At 36.5% G+C, this 20,215-nt stretch overlaps 1 protein-coding gene across 5 annotated transcripts in view; it reads right to left on the reverse strand.

The window, feature by feature from the left end:
• Positions 1-19,391, reverse strand: part of CADM2 (cell adhesion molecule 2) — a 1,082,757-nt gene extending 1,063,366 nt beyond the window's left edge. For all 5 annotated transcript variants that reach the window (XM_074033664.1, XM_005548409.5, XM_074033663.1 and 2 more), the window contains exon 1: positions 18,707-19,391. In XM_074033664.1, the coding sequence (XP_073889765.1) occupies positions 18,707-18,767 (61 nt within the window). In that variant the 5' untranslated portion in view covers positions 18,768-19,391. The remainder of the gene's footprint in view (positions 1-18,706) is intronic.
• Between the last annotated feature and the right edge of the window lie 824 nt (positions 19,392-20,215).

Here is a 20,215-nt window from a genome sequence, read left to right on the forward strand (position 1 = left end):
CATTCACAGAGCTTATCAACTAATACGGGAAAGACAGAAAACATACACAAGTTAATGAGAAAGCAATATGTAATTCCTGATAATGATGCAAACATCTTAAATAATGTCAAAGAAGTACTTTACATTATTAGCACATTTATATTAATTTCTTAATGTTTAGATGAGCAAATACATCTTTATCATTTCTAAAAATTTGCAACGAATCTCTAATTTATTCTATGTATTTTGTATGTTTATGTGAAAGGAGAAGACAAACTTTTTGCAAATGCCTTTATTCTCCCTCAAAAGTCTTTATTTTTAAACTTTTGCATAAGGAATATGGCTCCCCCAGAATGTCAGATTTTCCCCAGATTTAAAGATCTTAGTTTAAAGCAAGCAATGTTCCCTTTGAAACACCTGCTGATTGACAAATTAGGAATTAAATGTAGACACTGCTTTTCTAAGTGTTTTCTATTAATGTCAATATTGCATGAAAACAAATCAACGATGAAACCATTGCTCTCTATTTTTAAGAACTATTCTGTTGTGATGTTTTTCCAGTTTCATGTATGGCTACCTATGTAGCCAATAATGAAATACTTTTGAAAATCTGACAATTTGTAAATTGCAAAGCTATAATAAGAGGAGTATCTGAGATTCACCTACAAAACAAAAGCATGTCCTAATTATTGCATCCCATCACCTCCACTCATATTAGTGCCAACATAGAAAGACTAGAGTATTAACTTTAAGAAAAATATATCTTTTCACAAAGTCAACTAGAAAGTTCCCAGTTTATAAATTGTATGTGAGAGTATATTAAGTTTGTGGTAAGATAGTTTCCCCAAAGGTTATTGTTTTATTTTTGGTCAAATGTGGTTATCATTTAGACCTACCTCTTAATTGTGTTAGGCTTCTTCATTATCAGTGCTCTTCCAAGAAATCAGGTGCTGAACATGCTGCACCAAATATCTGCCTATGTTCGTATCTAGTTATATTCAAATCTCTTTCACCGTGTGCAGTGATGTCAGTACCACTGGGTCCATCAAAGATTAGTTTGCTGATATCAGCTATAAATCTGTATCAGTTCTTCATTGGAGATTCTGATTTCTTTCAGTATAATACAGAAACATATACTTAAAGGTGCTAAAGATCTATATCCATCATTTTTATTATACTATTGCTTTTATTCTCTTGACTACCATAGTCCCTTTTCTGGCATTTTCACCTATTCTGCTATCTGACTCTGATTTCAAAAGAAATCCAGAAATCCCTTACTTATTGCTGTCTTTGTTGATGGTGAATTTGTTGTTGTTAGTCTACCTTTTACAGTGAAAACACCTTTAGATCTGTGAGAGAGAAATCTTTGATGATTGATAAAATCTGGCAAGATGAAAAAAGTCTTCTACAGAAGTGTCCAAGGGTGCATTTGAAAAGATAAGATGATATGCCAGAGTAATCTGTTTGCAGCCATTGATTACTAATAGTCAGTGGCTATGCTACATTGCCTAGGATTAATTTTCAACAAAGATCATTATTAAGAAAGCCTCTTCTTATTTGGATAAAAGTTCTCGAAGAAATAATGACCAAAGGATATTATAAAAAGGATATTATAAAATGCATAGAGCATTTCGGTATGAACTCTAGAGCCTCAATTCAAGGAGAAACATACTGGAAAAGATGTGCTTAGTGTTTATCTAACTTTACTTCTAAGACAAGCAATCACCAGGTTATCACCAAATATAAGTGGTTTTTATTGTATTTCTGATACTTAAGAAATAAAATAACCAATAGATTTCTGTATTTCTATATTTTTGAAGGAAAAATACTTTTGAAATACATTGGTTTATGATGGATTTTTCACTAAGTACTATGCTTTATTTAATTTATTTAAAGTATGGTATATTTGAAAAATAGGTATTGGTTCAATAGTCTTATTTAACTTTCTAGAATATAAACATAGTATCAAATATATTAAATTTAAATATTTTCTTGTTGGTATCTCTGCCAAAATGTCAACTTTCTAAAAATGAATCAAACACGGAGTGGTTTTTGAACATGTAGATATGACAAATTTACAAATACCTTTCATAATTTCTTTATCTAGTTCACACTTTATTCCCATAACATAGTAACTAAAAGCGAGAAAGTATTTTAATACAAAGAATCACTCCCCAAGACATACTTTTTATATAATCTTAAATATTTTATCTATTTACCATTAGGTTTCTTTACATTTTATAGTTATGGTGGTACAAAATGGGAATTACCTAATTCTTCTTAGGAAAATTTTTATTCCATAGAAAATGAAGGCATCCTTGTGAATAAACAATCCCAGTTCTTTTAAGCAGATCCCCCATTCTAAACTCTTATAATACTTTTGACTTTCATTTTGTCTGGGGAGGCCAGACATGAGCACAGAGGTCTAGCAGTGCATTCACTTATGCTTATTAGTTTAGAAGATGTTCATCTCTGAGATTCTCTCTCTACATTGTAAGATGACATGCTATGGAACCATTTTGAAATTCTGTATTGATTCTGCCTTCCACAGACAAAAAACTTGCAAAATAACAGAAAACACAAAGAGTTTTCTATACAATGTTGAGTTTTCTATTAGAGTAAAACTTAAAGTTTTATGATCTAAGTAGCAGCCAGGGGGACTTATTATACGAGAAATGAAGGATGTAAGTTATCTTTCCCCACTCAAAATGATCAGCATGCAAAATTACAATTCTACAAGGAGGTATGTGGTTAAAACTCTTCGAGTACTTCATTACTTTCTATCCGGGTTTTCATTAGAAAATACATAATATATGCTTCAGAAATGGCATTACAAAATTATTAAGAAACATAACTTACAATTGCTTATACAGAACACAAGATGATTTTTGATGAAAAAAAAAAATGCAATCCCTTGTAAGTTTTCTCTTATTTGCCATTCCAAAATGTAAAGGTATCTGAAAGAAGCTATAATTATTACCAATAAAATAAACTTCAGATATACCAGTGTATTAAATATATATGGAGAATGAAATAACTTTGTTTGTTTGTTGTTTACTTATTTTGTTTCAAATAAGTGTTTTATTTTGGACTATCAGGTACCACCAAGATTGTGGGAAGGTACAATTATCTTAATAACATCCTGAAACTGGAAAAGATTAACAGACAGCCTAATTGAGGTCACATTTTTTGAAAGGGAGGTAAATTAAGCAAACAAAATTTCCTTTCAAGAAAAAGCTTTCTCTTTTGTTTAAAGACTTAACGCAATTAGTAATATTTCAAATAATGGTTACAAATAAATGCCTTTTCTTGAGATTACATATTTGCAGCATTTTATACTAAATCAACCCAAACTGTACAAAAATGTTACCATTGTAACTTCTGACTGTAATAATCAAAGATTTCGTAAATAAAACACCAAGTATGAGGTTTTAAAAACATAATAAAAAAATCTGAAGATATCAGAATGTAATATATTATCTTAAATGTTAGAGAAATGAGGTAATAAAGTATGATATATCTTGCTGCTTAGGAAGAAGGTTTTTATCTACTGTACAAAAATATTGCTGAAGACAAAGATACAAAATCAATATCAACTTAGTTGGTTAATAAAAAAATAATACTAGGAGACCAAAACTGCCTTACTTAATGCGCTTATCATATGAGAGTATTTAATGAACAGAACAGGACCAAGGAAGTCACTAAGACACAAAGATGACAGAACAGCACCACCTAGTTCCCTTTATAAAAGTTTCCAAGTATGTATGCATCTCTGACTTTGGAAAACTGAATATATTTCAAAATAAATCATTTAATATAAAACTATTCTCTAGCCATTTATCCCGTGCAACACAGCATTTACTTGAATTAAAGTTTCTTTTAAAACCAAAAGGAAGTAAAATTAAAGTTAATGGGTAAGCAAAGGTTTTTCTAACTGTGGATTGTAGTACTGTGTATAATCCAAATAAGTAAGTCTCTAAACAGAACTACTATAAATGCTAGACCACCATCATTATGATTTCCAAAGTGTGTGTGTATATATGTATATAAAATTACACAGAGTTCGCTTGTCTATTGTAACATGTATATCATCCATTCCAGGTATATCACTAGCCAATAAATAGTAATATTCAAAAATATCACACAATCTGTTAGAAATGTGATATCATTCCCATCTTGGGGTCATCACACTTAAATATTAAAGGAAGTAAAATAATGATGCCAAGAATATTTGTAGCTATTCACATGATGTGTGTTTCTCTCCAATGTTTTAAATAATTGTATAAAAATTCATTTCATTTGTAAACTTCTTAAATGGTATCCCCATCTATTCTTCAGCTTTGTTGACCAGGAGGTTTATATTTCAACCATATTGAGCAGGAAAGAAAAGTTTCAGGAACAACATTTAATTGACACTTTCAAAAAGTCAAATTATGTTAGTACAGGTTTTAACCAAGTATGATGTATTGTAATATAAGCAGGGGTGGGAGTTTTAATATATACGACACAGTGTAAGGAGTATTGTTTCTAGATAGGACACTTTAAAAGTGTTTTCCCTAAGGCATCAGCAGTTCTTTAAATGAATGTCGCTGGTAACATCAGAATTGCTCAAGCAGAACTCGAGCTCTAAAAAACTAAATATTGTTGCTTGTTACATAGATCCTTCTCACAGACCTCTTCTCCCCTACATTCCCTCTGCTGACCTGGTCATCTACTGTTCTGGCCCACTGAGCCTTTATGAAATTAAATGAATCATCCTCTCGAACAAATCAGTTAGAATAGAGCATTCTTGAATATTTCTTGTTCACTTTTCAGGTTGTTTCAAGTTGCATTAATAATAATAAAAAAAAGAAACTGGCATCATGCTGAGAACATTTTCAGGATAAACGACTGGACACATGAGAGCTCTTTAATCTAACCTTAAATTAAAAAACAAAAAAAAATGTTAAAAGCCCACTGAGGTTTACAGCATTGTTGTAAACCAGTGATTTCACATCCTGATTGATATATCCACATCCTGTTGCTGTTGAAAGATATTACTATAAAAATATAATTTCTAATTTTAATTCAGAAAGGCATTATAGGTTGGGCACAGTAGCTTACACCTGTAATCCCATCACTTTGGGAGGCCGAGGTTGGCGGATAACCTGAGGCCAGGAGTTCAAGACCAGCGTTGCCAACATGAAGAAACGCTGTCTCTACTAAAAATACAAAAATTAGCCGGCATGGTGGCACGTGCCTGTAGTCTCAGCTACATGGGAGACTGAGGCATGAGAATCACCTGAACCCGGGAGGCGGAACTTGCAGTGAGCCAGGATCATGCCACTGCACTCTAGCCTGGGCAACAGAGCAAGACTCCAATTCCAACCAAAAAAAAAAAAAAAAAAGAAAGGAATTATGTATTTTGATTTGTTTATTATAAACCCCATAAGGGCAGGGACTGCTTCCATCTTGTTCATTTATACATCCAGCATTTTACAACACTGCCTTCAAATAGGTATTTGTTGAAAAATGAATCAATGAATGAGTAAGTTATGCTTAATAAAACCAAAGGCTATGAACAATAAAATGACCATAGAAATTTTTTAATGTACATTAAATGCACAGAAATATGAAATCAAACTCGAAATTGAAAAACCAAATCTAGTCCACTTCCTAATAATAAAAATGACCAAAGAAACAATTTCCTAATTTGAAGAATTGATCTATGCATGTGATTTTGTGAGAAAAGTATGCACGGCTCAAACTCAGGCCAATGGCTACAAAATTAATTTATAAACTTCATTGACAGAGAAAGAAAAGCTCTGAAATTTGTAGAGGCACATATATTACGATAAAAAATCTGTTTACATATGTAAAATCCTTAAGCACTAAACAATGCATGGGTGGATATAAAAAGTGAAATTTCGGTAAATGCTATTTTAAGAGTTACTGTTATACTATGTTATAAAACATCTTTAGGTGGAAAGGAAAAAGGAAAAATGCCATTTCTGCAGTTTGCAATCATCCATAAGTTCCTTCTACAATACATCACCAAAGAATGAATGTGGCTGCGACCACTCAGTCTACAGGTGAAAAAACTAAGCTACAAGAGAAGTGATTTGCTCAAGGCCAGTGAGACAGTGACATGGCTTGCCTGAGAACTCAGGTCTCTTGCTTCCCACTGTCATGTCTTCCTACTGCAAGGGACTTCCAAAATCAAAGTTTTAGTCCATTGACAGCTCCTCCCATTACAGAATAAAGAACCCTCACTACTAAATAAAAGACCTCCACCAGGCCAATCTCACTACCACTTCCACACAAACCACAATTTGACCATGTATGCTTCTTGTGTTATGCCCATTTCTCTATTATCAATCCACTTCTATACTCCATCATGGTATGGCTAGGTGATGAGAATTTCCTGGGAGAAAATATCCCTAAAGCCTGATGGAATTTACTTTTACCTTATAGTTAGTCCATCATGAAATGATAAAAAATATTAATCTCCCCAATCTGTCTATACCCATCAAGCATATTTGTTTTATTAAAACATATACTCTTATGCTGTCAGATCCCTCAGGGATAATATGTTCTATTTTGTTGATAGTCCATACTTGTACAGTCAATAAAATTGGGTAAAGCAAAACAAAGTTTAAAATAAATCTGACTTATTGACTTCCACCAGACCTCTATAATACTATGCACTTCTTATCTCTCTAGAATACTTTTATCATAGCATTGGAAATTTCATGGAAATGAAATGATATGGAAAAATTAAGTTACTAAATGGTAACACCATTAGTTTTACCTCATCCATAGCATTTTTATATTGATAAAAAAGCAAGCCAGCGAACATGAAACTACCCTGCATAAATTTTACTTGATTTTTAAAAATATGTCTGTAAATATTTTTGAACATACTTCTTTTTCATGTTACTTACCATGAAATCTTTCCGTAAAATCAATACTATTTGTAAAATGGTCTTTCTATAAAATCTGTACTCTTAGTGTAATTTTTTTTGCTAAATATCATGGATATTGTTTTTAATTTGGTGCCTCTGGACAAGAATGTTGGTCTGAAATGCTTTGGCATGTAAAGTAACAGGTAAAGGTGTTTCTTTTTAATAACAAACTGAAATTCAATTTCTAAGTGAATCATTACGAATAAAAATCTTGAACATAGGAAGGTATAACTTTTCCTCACAGTTCCAGTTTCAGATAGTAAGTGGTTACACACAAAAAATTAAAATATGTCATATTTAACCATAGGTTATAGGAATATCCTCAATATAATGAATAAATTCAGTAACATAGTAAGATAATGTTTCGTTGAAATAGTGAAAGAGTCAACAAAAATTGCGTCCAACAAAAAATTGCAAAAAAAAACTACCTTCCCTTTAACTCACTAGTCTCTGGAAAGTTGATGAGCAGGGGCCAGACAAAAGCCGTGTTAGAGAAGAAGGGTTATTCTGCAACTGTAGCGACATACAGACATGTTTTCACATGAAGCAAGACTAGGTGCTAACAGAAGCTATGAGAGAATATAATTCTTAATACCAACTGTATAAAGCGGCAAGAACCCTTAATAAATTTAGCTAGTTTATCTTCATTGGACACTTATTTACAGAATACATATTCATCTATGAGGACGATAGAGTGATTTCAGCACCTGGCATTCAGGTAAATCGTAAGCTAGTCTAGTTAATAATATCTTTTCAAATGCTAAGACTCATGAAACAGTCAAAAATCCAAAAGACATCAGGGAAATTGATTTTTAAAATGTGAGGAAAAAACTATATGACTTTTACGAAAAGCCACATTTCATTGGGACTTTTTAGAAAAAGTATTCTTAAAACACTCTATGTGAAAATACAGTCACTAAAAATTGTACAGTCTTTTCTCCCTTGGTTTCGGGTTTCCAGTAACTGTATTTACATTTTCTTTAAAAGTAGATAATATTTCCATCCTATCTCTCTCTTTCAAATGCAAAAGAAAAAAAAAAATCCAATCACAGCATATATGTGTCATCAATTGCATAAGTAACTAAGCATTAAAAACACAAACAGATCAACATTTAGAATTTATAAAGGGTCTTTTAAATAATACTGACAGAATGTCTTCCAGTTAACTGCGAAGAATGCACCCTGAATCTTTACTTCAGGGACTAATCAGAGAACCTCTACTCTCTAGCTTGGCAGGAAAAAAAAAAAAAAAAAAAAAAAAAAAAAAAGCAGGTCAGTCCACACATAATCTGGTAGATCAAGGTCAGCTTGTAATTCCTCTTTGTTTATACATTTATCCGGAAATGCCAGCTACTCAAGGTAGAACAACAAGATAATGTGGCTTCACGTTTAACCAAAGTCATCATCAGGAATATTTTTGAAGCTAGAGATAAAATCTTTGGAAAGCAGACTGAAGATAAGGGGTTAAAATACCCAAAGATATCAGGAAGATTCAAATAAATGTTTACAGTACAAATTTGAATGGACTGCCCTGACTGAAAGCAATTAATTCATATTTTTGTTAAGTGCACCATTATTTAGAATTATTTTTGTTTCTTGGGGTGCATTTCTGTCTTCTTCCTGTATATTACATACAAATGAAAAGTCACTGAAAATATTTATTCTATTTGGAGTACTGTATTGGCATTTTGGCAGTTATAATGTAAATACTTATATATTATCTAGATCCAATTAAAGAGTTGTGTCAAGATTAAATCTATTAGAAGAAAACTAATCAATCAGTGGAATGATGAAAACATTTGAAAAACAAACAAAAACAAAGACAGACCAGACATTCGATTAGTCACTTGAAATATAATGAGGACTAAGACTTCAGCCCTGTACACTAGGGGCTTATAGTCCACTAGAGGAGACAGGCAGACAAACACATAACCTTCAAAACACTATAATAATAATATCCAAATTTTATGTAGATCATAGAATAGACAAAATCAAATGCTCAGTTCTCTCATGAACTAAGAACACATAAATGCTTAAAATAATCAATAGATGGCAGATGGCATTCTTTTGTCTACTAAAACTAAACTATAGCTTCAAAAATTATGCTATTGTGTAAAATAATCAAATAAAAATTGTCAAAACATATTATATCAGCTTATAAAACGCTTTTTATTGCCATAAGCATAAATAAAAGAATAAAAGACACAAGTTGCAGTTACAAATTAAACCACCCTTTTCCTATGACATAAGACACAGAGGAAGACATGTAAGTCAAAGGGTACAATTAATACAAATGCACTCTCATACTCATGTAATATAGGAAAATATCCCCCTTATAAGTGATATCAGATACAAAACAAGCCAATTCTTGTAGCAATCTCTCCACAAATGAAGTCTCTTTAAGAAAAAGAGGTCTGCCTCTCTCTGTTGAGTTCAGCATCTCTCTATACTTTCACCAGTATTCAAATTGCATCTAAATTAAAACCCAAAAATGTCTCAAATTTGGCAATGCACTGACATTTGGCAGTCCACAAAGATTGCAGGCAATTAATACTACTTAAATATCGATAGCCTCACATAAAATCCAGCAAACCTTCAAGATCCCACCATAGCAAAATGTGTTAATGGGCTAGTTAAGGAATAGAGCATTGACTTAGGAACAATTTCTGATTCTTCTTTTTGTTTGGGAAAATGAAAGAGACAATCCCTATTCAGGGTAGGGGATACACATTTTCACTCATTATTTTATTTCAATCCTAGAGCAGTATCTGTTATTTAGAATGAACAGATACTGTATTATGTATCACAATGGTGAATTTAATTCTGCCTTGGCAGGGTATCTAGTAAGTGCAGAATGTGAGTAACTGCTTGCTATATTGAAGTCATAGATATATAATTGCCTTCAGAAACATCCTTCTCTGAATACCACCTACACATTAATACATGACAGTGAACTTACAGCCAGACCCCTGTTCTATCCCACATGATCCCTGAAAAGGCTTTGAAATGAGGACACGTGCATAATTAAGGCACACTGAATATCACAGTACATGTAACAAACTAGAGTATTATGAATCCTTAGGGGAACCTCATAGAACTAATACATTTTCTAAAGAAAGCTGCACATGAGTAAAGGGAGACTAAAATGCTAATTAGATCCTCTCAGTGGAAGCTATAGAAAAGTTGATTCTTGAATCCTGAAGTTGGACATAGAATGGAACATTTGTATACAGAAGTGCTGGAGAGGGAAAAAAAGAACTTGACATAAAAGCCCTTGAATAGATGATTTACACAATTCATGAGCAAATAAATGAAGCAAAATAAAAATATAACAGTGGGAGAATTCCAAACCTCCTGAAAGGGTTAAGTATGAGAACTGATTTCGTATTAGAAAGGGATTATGTAACAACAGAGGGAAATACTCAGCCTAGCATATGCTAATTTAGTCAGCTTTGCCAGGCATTTCTCTGTGTGTTTGGCTGGCTGACTCACATTCCTTTCCCCTTCTTTTTGCCATTTTTATTAAGAGACTACGGAACGGAGCTTTCAAAAAAGTGCAGTAATAACAATAACAAAAACAACTCAACACATATTGTACATGTTTTATCCTTGCTAAAACACTGGGGTGTGCTCCTTGGGGCTTGAAAGGAAAAATACCCAATCTGTACATATTCTGTACATATCCTTTAGCAAAACTCCACTTCTTTATTCTTCATTCCCCATTAATTCATTTTAATGGATCTTTCAAGTCGGTAGCATGGGCAGGGAATGGGAGGGATATTATATTCCTGGAGAGTATAAAGGAAGCTGAGTTAGTATTCAGACTTCAGCACATAAAATAGAGAGCAGTAAAGAAATGGCAATTAAATAAAAAGCTTACTATATATTTTTCTTTGCTTTTACATATAAATATTCTAATTCGTAATGCATTATTTCTCATTTAAATTTAAGCCTACAACTCCAGATTGAAAAACAGAGATGCAAAAGGTATGAGAATGAATGGAAGTTACAAATGTCATGGACATTTTCCCCCATGGGGTATACAGGACAAGCTCATGTAAAATATGAATTTATTAAGAAAATTAGGACTTTTTTTACACACTATAAATTTTAGGCCTTGATGTTTAAATAAGCATTATGGAAGGCACCTGCATTTTAAAATACAAACAATTTTAGCTTAAAAGCTAAAAATATTTCTTTACAAGAATAGATTAATTGGCTTTATAAATTACAGCAAATCAATATAACAGCTATACACTCAGCAGTCGACAGCACATCCTTGTCAGAAAGGTGCTTTCTCACTTTGTTCTCAAGGACAACTTTAGATAACCAATGTGTCCTTACTGTAAATTAACCATCATAAAATATATAAAATTTTTAGAATCGCAATCTGACTTTTTAAAGGACTTTGTTTTCTTATAATGTGACATTATTTGCACTATTTGATCACATTTAGCTTTGAGATTTTTCTTTTTTCTGAAAGCAAAAGTATGCTTTTTTTTACTTGTTAAGCAATCCCTAATGACGTCAGTATTTAACCCCCGGAATAACTCCTTAACTATCACCAGACAGACACTTCCCCTCCAGCAATGAAATGGCTAAAAGATAATTTAAATATTCAAGTAAAAATGATTTGCTGACTCAGAAACAGTTATTCCCAAAGTTGAATAAAGACTGTGTTAATATTTCCTTCAAAGACCTCAAAATACAATGTGAATAGTTAATAACCCCCTCTCTCTATGGCAAATCTTACCAACTTAGCTCTGTATCTATTCAAGTAGTAATAAGTTCTTATCACTCAGTTTCATTAGCGCAAAAATAGATCCAGAATACTCAACCCTATTGTTATTTCATAAATTGTAAGACTTGTGTGTGTGTTTTAAGTGGAAGGCTTGTAAATCATTGTTGCAGCCTAAGAAAATTTACTTAAAAAATAAAATAAAATTCCAACCTTAATTGAAAGAGTAAAAGAACACAATGAGTCAAAACAAAACAAACTCTTACCTTTTCCTTCATTCTATTATACATCCCTGAAAGCCCTAAACTCTAATTACAAAATTAATAAAGATGTTCTTCAGTCTTAAAAATAATGACATACTTAAATGTGTATATATGTGCATATATGTAAATAAGTGACTGTGAAATACTTCCTTTCTCTATAATTACATCTCTGATTTTGACATTAATATTTAACTGATCCCTACTTAAGCAGAATATTTACTTCACTAATTTTTAAATAGGCTTCTAAGATGAAAACAATTTCATATATGCTTAAGGAAATCCACTGAACACATTAACAGGAACAACTGGGCTCACTAATAAAAATCAGTTGTATAACATATTCAGGTTTTTGTTCTGTGGCAAATGGAATCAAAATATACAAAGCTATGTTAGTTCCTTTTATCTGATAGGGTTTAATGGTACAACAATAGGTCTACAACTCTTACTTTTTTAGAGAACGTATCAGATGACTTTGCCTACATGATAAATAATATTGTTCAGATAGGAAACATTCTCTACTGATGTGACATAACACAAATTATACTTAACAACACTAAATAAATTGAACATACACTGAACAGTTAACTCCTATATTGTAAAGAAACTACTATATTCTCATAGTACAGGAAATGCTCTAATAAGAATGAGATTAAGGGACTAACTGCTTACTCACTGAAGGAAGAACTGGATAACAGAATGTTTCCCAGCCAAACAGTTATTAGGTCCAACACATGTAAAAAACAGCAAAGAAATCCTATTGCAATTTTGCTATTCATCTTCATTAAACTGACCTATGTTCCTGATGGTCTGGAAGAAAATTAAATGTTTACCATTCATTGGATGAAAACGTTGGTAGTTTTAGTGGGATTTGTTTATTACTCTCTAAACAAAATCTATGTTCTCTCTTTTGCTTTGTCATAAGTTCGTGTGATTACAAATACTCTGGATCATTTCTGCTTATAAAAACCTAAAGGATGTTTTATGTCCACTACAAGCTATGAAAAAGACTTCCCATTTCACTCTCATGCCACATGACTGCTTTGCTCTGAGTTTGCCGCCTCTGCAGAGCACATTAGGCCTGAGATGCCATTTGCATCATCACACAGCAGGGGGCTTCAGCTGCCACAGCTCTAGGTTAATCCTCACCCACCTCTTTACACAAGGAATTTGCAGAAGATGCCTTTCTTGATACTACAGAATTGCACTCCAAAAATGCTTGACATTTTCAAATAAAATGTTGGCAATGAACGTGTCCTTTTAAATATTTTAGGTTAAATCAGTAAATTTAAATTATGTCCTTCATTTTTTATAAAATTAGTTTATGATCTAATCTAACGTAAAGTATCTGGAGTTTTTAATCAAGGAAAAGAAAAAAATGGTAGGAAAATGTTAAAAATGACTGATCAGATCGAATTCACTTAAAGATATATATTAAGAACTATTTATGTGATAATTTAATATAGGAAAACTTTCATAAACCAACATAGCTTACAAAATGTCAAAATTAACTCTTACATGACTTGACAAAGTATGAGTGTTTCCATATTATGAAAAGAAGAGATCATTTAATCCCATCAGAAGTAATTAGGACATACTATTATTCAATCCAGCACGACTGTTTATGCATCTACTAAAATGAGGATAAGAAAACTGCATAGCTATGTAAGGCTCAGAGCTTGCCCTCAGGAAGCTTAAGTATAATAATTGTTGGGCACTAGAACTGTTTTAAGACAGTAAATCAGACCAGTATCTGCCAATTCAACAAAGGGGCTTCTGACTTCAGTTTCTGAGTGGGCTTCCTTGGTTTGTGATTTTCCTTCTCTCTACTTCCTTAGTCTATTCAGTCAGCTGCTACAGAATGGGTGACTTAGCCAATCGGTTTAATACAGTCTAATAAAATGAAGACTATTTCTCAATAAATATCATAGAGCACATCTCAGCAAGATCAAATAAAACATCCATATGACATTAGGTCTATATTCGATTATTAATGTACCCCCAAATCCTTCATAGTAAATAAGGCTTACTTGTCTCAATCACTGATATCCCACAGATTTATAAATTTTCATAAAGAGAAAATTTATGCCATTTGGTGTTGATTCCAGGCCACTTTCAAATGCATGCTTAGGATGTCTTCCAACATTTTTGCACTTCCATTTTGCTCTTTAAGTGATTTAAGTATTTTTTTTCTTTAAGAAAAATGACATTCTACCACTATTTAATTGTGTGACAAATAGTTTTAAAATGTCTTATCTTCTAATGAAGGACACAAGAACAGATCATCTCAATTGATACTTAGCTTTGTCATATTATGTTCCCAGAGTTCTAATAGTTATAGAAATGGAAAAAGGACAATGAAGTAAGCTTCCACATCTTGATATAAAACCAGTCTAGGAACTCCTCATATTTGCAAAGATTTTCTTAATTACCAATTGTCTGATGTTCGACTATTTAAGCCACAGTTATTGCATTTAAGTATATTAGGCTCCATTTTCCAAAGTTTATGTTAATCGAAAAAGGGAGTGAGTAAAATGTGTTTCAAGAACTACATTTGGCATAAGAAATGAGCTTGACAAGACTAAAGTTAATATATGTGAAGGTAAAATAGTTGGAAAGATATGATCTTAGGAAGCATATTTATTTCATTAAGTGTATATAAGTATAATATGTATTATAATGTGCTTTCTAAAAAATGTAAGATGAGGTTCATGACACATACTGAGGCAAGTATTATGTACATCCAATGAGATTTAATTTGAATACATATTCAAATTAAATTGTGTTTGTGTTATATTTCTACTAAACATAACAAATCATTTACCAGAATATACCATGGCCAAAATAAAAAATAAAAACACACACACACACACACACACACACAAGCACAAAAAACTAAAGCCCCAGTATCTGTCTTGGAGGTGTTTTTGTATACGACTAATTCCAAAAAGTAAACACAGTTCTCAACAAAATGAGGTCTTGTATGCATGTATGCATGACTATTTCTTGTTATATTTTGCCCTTGTTTCTTTTTTGCCCTTTCCAGAATTGATTCCTGTGCTGCCCAGGGCACTCTCTCCATCTTTGCAGTGCCCCCTCAGGCATGGAAAGGGATAAAGTTTCAGCAAGGGTTAGCAATTGAACTGGATCTACTCTATAGCCAAGAGAGGACTTAGTTACAGGTGGCAAGCTTTTGCAATCCTTGCAAAGAAATTCATTTCTCTAATGTGTCCCTTGTGCTTACTCCAGATTTTCCTCTTTCTATGATGAGGGAAAATAAGAAAAGGTGCATTGTAGCTGAACACTAAATCAAATTTTGCTATTTAAGTAGCCTACATTCCAAGTTATAGTTTGGCCAAAAGCATATGTTTAATTTCTATTTATTATTCATTTCCTAAAGACACGATGAGGATGAGGACAAACTGGCAGATGTTATAGAATTAAGTAAGCCTTTTTTAAAAAAACTCATTTTATCATTGACTGGATTCTCATCACTGACTTATCACTCCACATATTAACAAGCCAGAAAATTGATTTGCTTCCGAGAAAAAAAGGTAAAAAATATAGGTGATAATATAAAATACAGTCAGTTAAAATACAGAAACACAGAGAAGATATGTTCAAATGAGTTTTTTTGTCTTTAATAATGTATACTGCAAGAAAGGGAAGAGTAATACATGGGATAAACTGATTAGTATACTTAAGTGAATATCACTATAGTGCTGATAAAGCTAAAAAAAGAAGCTATTGACTGACTATAGTATTTGCCTAGTCATAACTACTAGCAGGCAGGGCAGACTCCCTCTAGCCAAAATCAGTCGCTCACTAGTTCCCCTGCCACCCTTTTCTCCCTGCACATAGAAAGACCCGCTAAGTAGTTAATCTATGTCCAAGAAATAAAGCCTTCATTTTACAACCTAACCAAGTCCTAATAAAACGGTAGGGTAGGGGAGAGACATAAATCTGAACCCCGAAGCAATGTTCTCAGCCAAGCCTAAGACAAGGAAGGCATGAGCAATTTGAGCAAAACCTGACAATATCAACAAAGTATGATGTGTCTGTGGAGTAGTGTTTGATGAATAAATGTGAGGCAGCCATAAACATGAGAAGACAATCCAGTAGTGCTTTGTGCCTCCTCCTCTTTCTTTCTTTCTTTCTTTCTTTTTTTAATCCTCTTATCTCTTTTAGTGTATTCATATGGCCTGATCTAAGATGCTCGTAAGTCCACAGACATGGTTGGACTTGTGCTCTTTCCCTGGTTGCTGTATAGGACCTTTATTTATTTATTTATTGGACCTAATGCTGGTGTTGCTGCTGGTTGCAGTGGTGCATTTTCTCTGCTATACTCACACCCCCTTCCCGCACCCACCCCCCCACCCCAGTCTGCTGTGAAAAGCAGCACTGTCTTAATTATTGGTTTACATACTCAATAAAAGAGACTCATGCCTGAATGCTGCTGATGGAATCTCTCCGGGTAGAGAAAGAGTAAATCCTCCTCCAGGCTGAGAGAGGCACCAGCAAACAGTTATTTTGCACTGCACTGAATAGACAATTCACAGGGAAATGTTGAAGGAAGAGAGGAGGCGACCCCAAGTGCAGTCCATGACCCACATGCTCTATAATAAATAATTTCGCAGCAGCCTAGCAGTGTGTGCATTGACCGGCCGGGACCAGCACACACAGATTGGCAGGGAAAATACATCCAGCGGTGTCGAATTTTCATTGCAATCACCAAATTAACTGATTCCCCCACATCACACTCCCCCCAACACGGCGCACGCCGGCGCGCGCGCGCGCACACACACACACACACACACACACACACACACACACACACAGCTGAGCTGAGAAATGCAAGTTACTGAGAGGTGAAGTAGGGTCTCCGGGAGATTGTCTCAGCGCGGATTAAAAACCTAAGTAACATGTCAGACACCCGGGTTACTTGCGTGAGGATGGGGGTGTGAAGGGTGAGAAATGGGACTCGGCGGCGTACGCAGGAAGAATGTGCTGTCTGCCTTCACGGAGATTCTGGCACACATGACATGCCTGAAATTTACACCCAACGTAAAATACACAAAAGTACCACCAAAATATTCTACACAAGATCTCTAGAAGGTCAGTTAGTTAATTCAGGAAAATTCCGCCCACTGCCTCTTCTTTCATGTTCATAAATATGCATAAATAAAATTCTGTCCCCAGTCTATATTCCGGAGGAGGGCAGGAGAGAGGATGCATTCCAAGAACTTGCTGAAACATGGTTCATTGACCTCATTTAAATCCTCCAAAGGCCGATTGGGTTTTGCACGCCAGTGAGTCTACGTGTGTCTTACTTTCAGATCCCTTTTACCCAGGGAAAAATTAATTTCATCAACTTGTCTTCCTGCAAATACCCAAATAATGACAGAAGGGTTTAGAGATAGGCAAAGAAAAAAAATCTAGTCACCTAGCTTAAAAAATATTCTATCAATCATCATTTCACATCCATCCTCGCTATATCTCACATTCAAGCCACATCCCTATACTATTCTCTTCAAAGCGACAATCTTCCGCCTTACAGCCCCTGCCCGCCCAGCCCTAGCACGCCGCCTCTGCCTCCTCCACCACCCAAAGTGTCCTCATGCACTCCTGTACTATGCATTGCCATTTATTTCATAATCAGCATCATCCTCCCATTCCAGGCAGCCCCCTCACTCCCTCCTCCAAAAAAGAGGGTCTGGAGAAAAGTGAACCCAGATTCCCTAGCCTTCCGGCATCCAAACCCAGTGATTTGCATAATAACAGCATTCTGTGCGGCTTCCCTCCACTGCGGTCGTAGGGGTTCTTACATTTCACGTGAAAGGATAATATTAATTACGGAAAGAAGCGGCAGAGAGAAGATGGAGAGGTAGGAAATCTAAGTGAAAATCTCTTGGCAGTAAAGTAACTGCTAGGAAGCATACATTTCTTTGATTAAAAAAAAAAAAAAAGAAATGACACAGACTGAATAATAAAAAGTCAATGTGTTGATAAAGTGCGTTTGGGTCTTTTAATTTTTTTTTGCCTTTTCTCCCCTTTCTTAATTTATTGGTTTATTTATTCATTCGCTCATTTTTTTTATTTTTTCTTATTCTTTTTCCTTTCTTTCTTTTTCTTTCTTTCTTTTTTTTTCTTAAATCCCAGACAGAGTCTCCTCTCTCTTCCTAGGTGAATGACACGTCTCACAACACATTTCCCCCCCGGAGATGTTATTGCAATGCACACGGTGCTGCCGCTGCTGCTGTTCTCGCCGTCTTGGTAGCTCGCTCCCAGGCTCTCACACACTTTTTAAAGACACACGGATATGATGATGGTGGGAAGAGGGGAAAAAAAAAAGGCGACCCGAAAAGGGGGAGGTTAAAGAGATGACAAGAGATGGAGAGGGTCGGTCAAGAGCGTGATGTGGGAGGTGGCTGGTGGGGGTTGTCGGGAGGGTGGAATGTTCAGAGAGGCACAAGTTGCCAGCCAAAAGGCGTGGGAGGGGGATGCCGGCGGGGATGGAGTGAGATGAAGGAAGCTCAGGTGAATGAAAAGGCAAAAGGTGCCGCGTAACGGGCTGACTGCTGGGAAGGCAGGGCTGAGCCAGCGTTAGAAATTCAAGGGGCTGGTGCAAACTGCCACTGCCCCCTGCCGCACCAGAGAGTAGGGGGAGGGGGTGGAAATCGCTGGGGACAGGGGGACTGGGAGGGGAGAGTGGAAATATGGGGTGGAATGGGGAAGATGGGGAATGGGCGAGAAGTTGATGTTCCCCGCGGCGGGGCGGGGATTACCTTGTAGCAGGAGCCCGCAGACACTGTAGAAGCGGAGAACGGCGCTGCGTTTCCAAATCATGGTCCCTTCTCTAAAGGGCTGGGGAAGGAACCAGGGGGCAAGTAGATGCTGGTGAGCGGGGCACGAGAGTGCAGGGCTCCGCTGGTGTCCTCCTCCCGGCGCCCGCGGGACCTACCGTCCCCGCCGCTGAGGTGTTCGAACCCGCGGACTCGGATCGGCGGCAGCAGTAGCGACAGCGGCAAAGCACCCGCAGAATGGGGTATCGGTGGGCGAAATAGTTTCTTCTCCTCCTCCTCCTGCTGGTGGTGCAGCCGCGACAGCCTGTCTGCCAGGCAGGGGTTTGGAGCTTGCCTTCCTCTCGGCGCGCACAGCAAGTCCCAGAGCCCGCCGGGCTGCCCGAGCAGGTGGTGCAGGGGTGCCGGGTTGTCGGAGAAGGTGCGGGCGAGGGCTGCAAGGAGTGGGTAGGTCACGGAGGGGAAGGGCTGGGGGAGAGGGGGAGCAAGCAAGCAGCACTGCCGCTCGCACCCGGGGTGTCTCGAGGTCCTGGGAGGGGAGGTAGCAGCGGTGGAAGCAGCGCTAGTGGCGGCAGCGGCGGCGGCAGTGGCGGCTCCCGGATGCTCCGGCTGCAGCGGCGGCTGTAGCGGCAGCGGCAGCGGCGGCGGCGGCAGCGGCGGCGGCAGCTCTAAGGAGCACCAGACACAAGGGCAAGCTCAGAGCGGCGGAGGCCCCGCCCCCACCCTGGCCAGGGACAGACACCGCCCCCCGGCCAATGGAAACACAGCCGCCCGCCAGGTCTGGCCAATGAGAGAAGGGGATGGGTGGAGACAAGCGCCGGGAAAAACAAACAGGCTTCTCAAGGACCCTTCGGGCAGGAAGCACTGAAGCCCCCATTCAGCACCCCCGGCGGATCTCACCTCTTTAGAGATGTCTCGTCCGAACTTGCAGGCGAGACAACTGCCTTCATTAATCAGCGCTCTGCACTCAGGGAGGGTTCAGCCAATCGCCACCGCGAGGGGGCGGGGTTAGCCGTGTCCCCAGCATGTTCTGGAATTCGTGGTGCCTCGGCCAGGTCCTGGGTGCGAGGTTCTTCTGCGCATTTGGACTCCTAGAGCAGATGGTGGCTGCACCTGCCCACTCACCAGCTGCAGTAGCAATCTCTGACGATTCCAGCAGCAAAAGGGAAAGATTGCAGAGGACGTGGGAGAGGCTAAGTATAGAGAGTGGAACACCTACCTGCCTACAAGAACTTGTGTTGCAAAGAAGGAAAAATAAGTGGAGGAAATAATTTTGTTGTTGTTGTTCAGAGATTTTACTTAGTCTAGGCATAAATCTCAGTGGAGCTTGGTGGGTAGCAGTGCTGGCACTGGCATCAGGCAGCCTTTGGTTCAAATAGCATAGCTGTCGCTTCTTGTTTTATAGTGTTTGATGATTTACTTGAACGTTTAAATCTAAAGCCTCCTCAACTGCAAAACGGGGATAATAGTACTTAACTTTAAGAGTTGTAAGGA

The sequence above is a fragment of the Macaca fascicularis genome, chromosome 2 (genome assembly GCF_037993035.2).
Source record: "Macaca fascicularis isolate 582-1 chromosome 2, T2T-MFA8v1.1".
Classification (NCBI taxonomy): domain Eukaryota; kingdom Metazoa; phylum Chordata; class Mammalia; order Primates; family Cercopithecidae; genus Macaca; species Macaca fascicularis.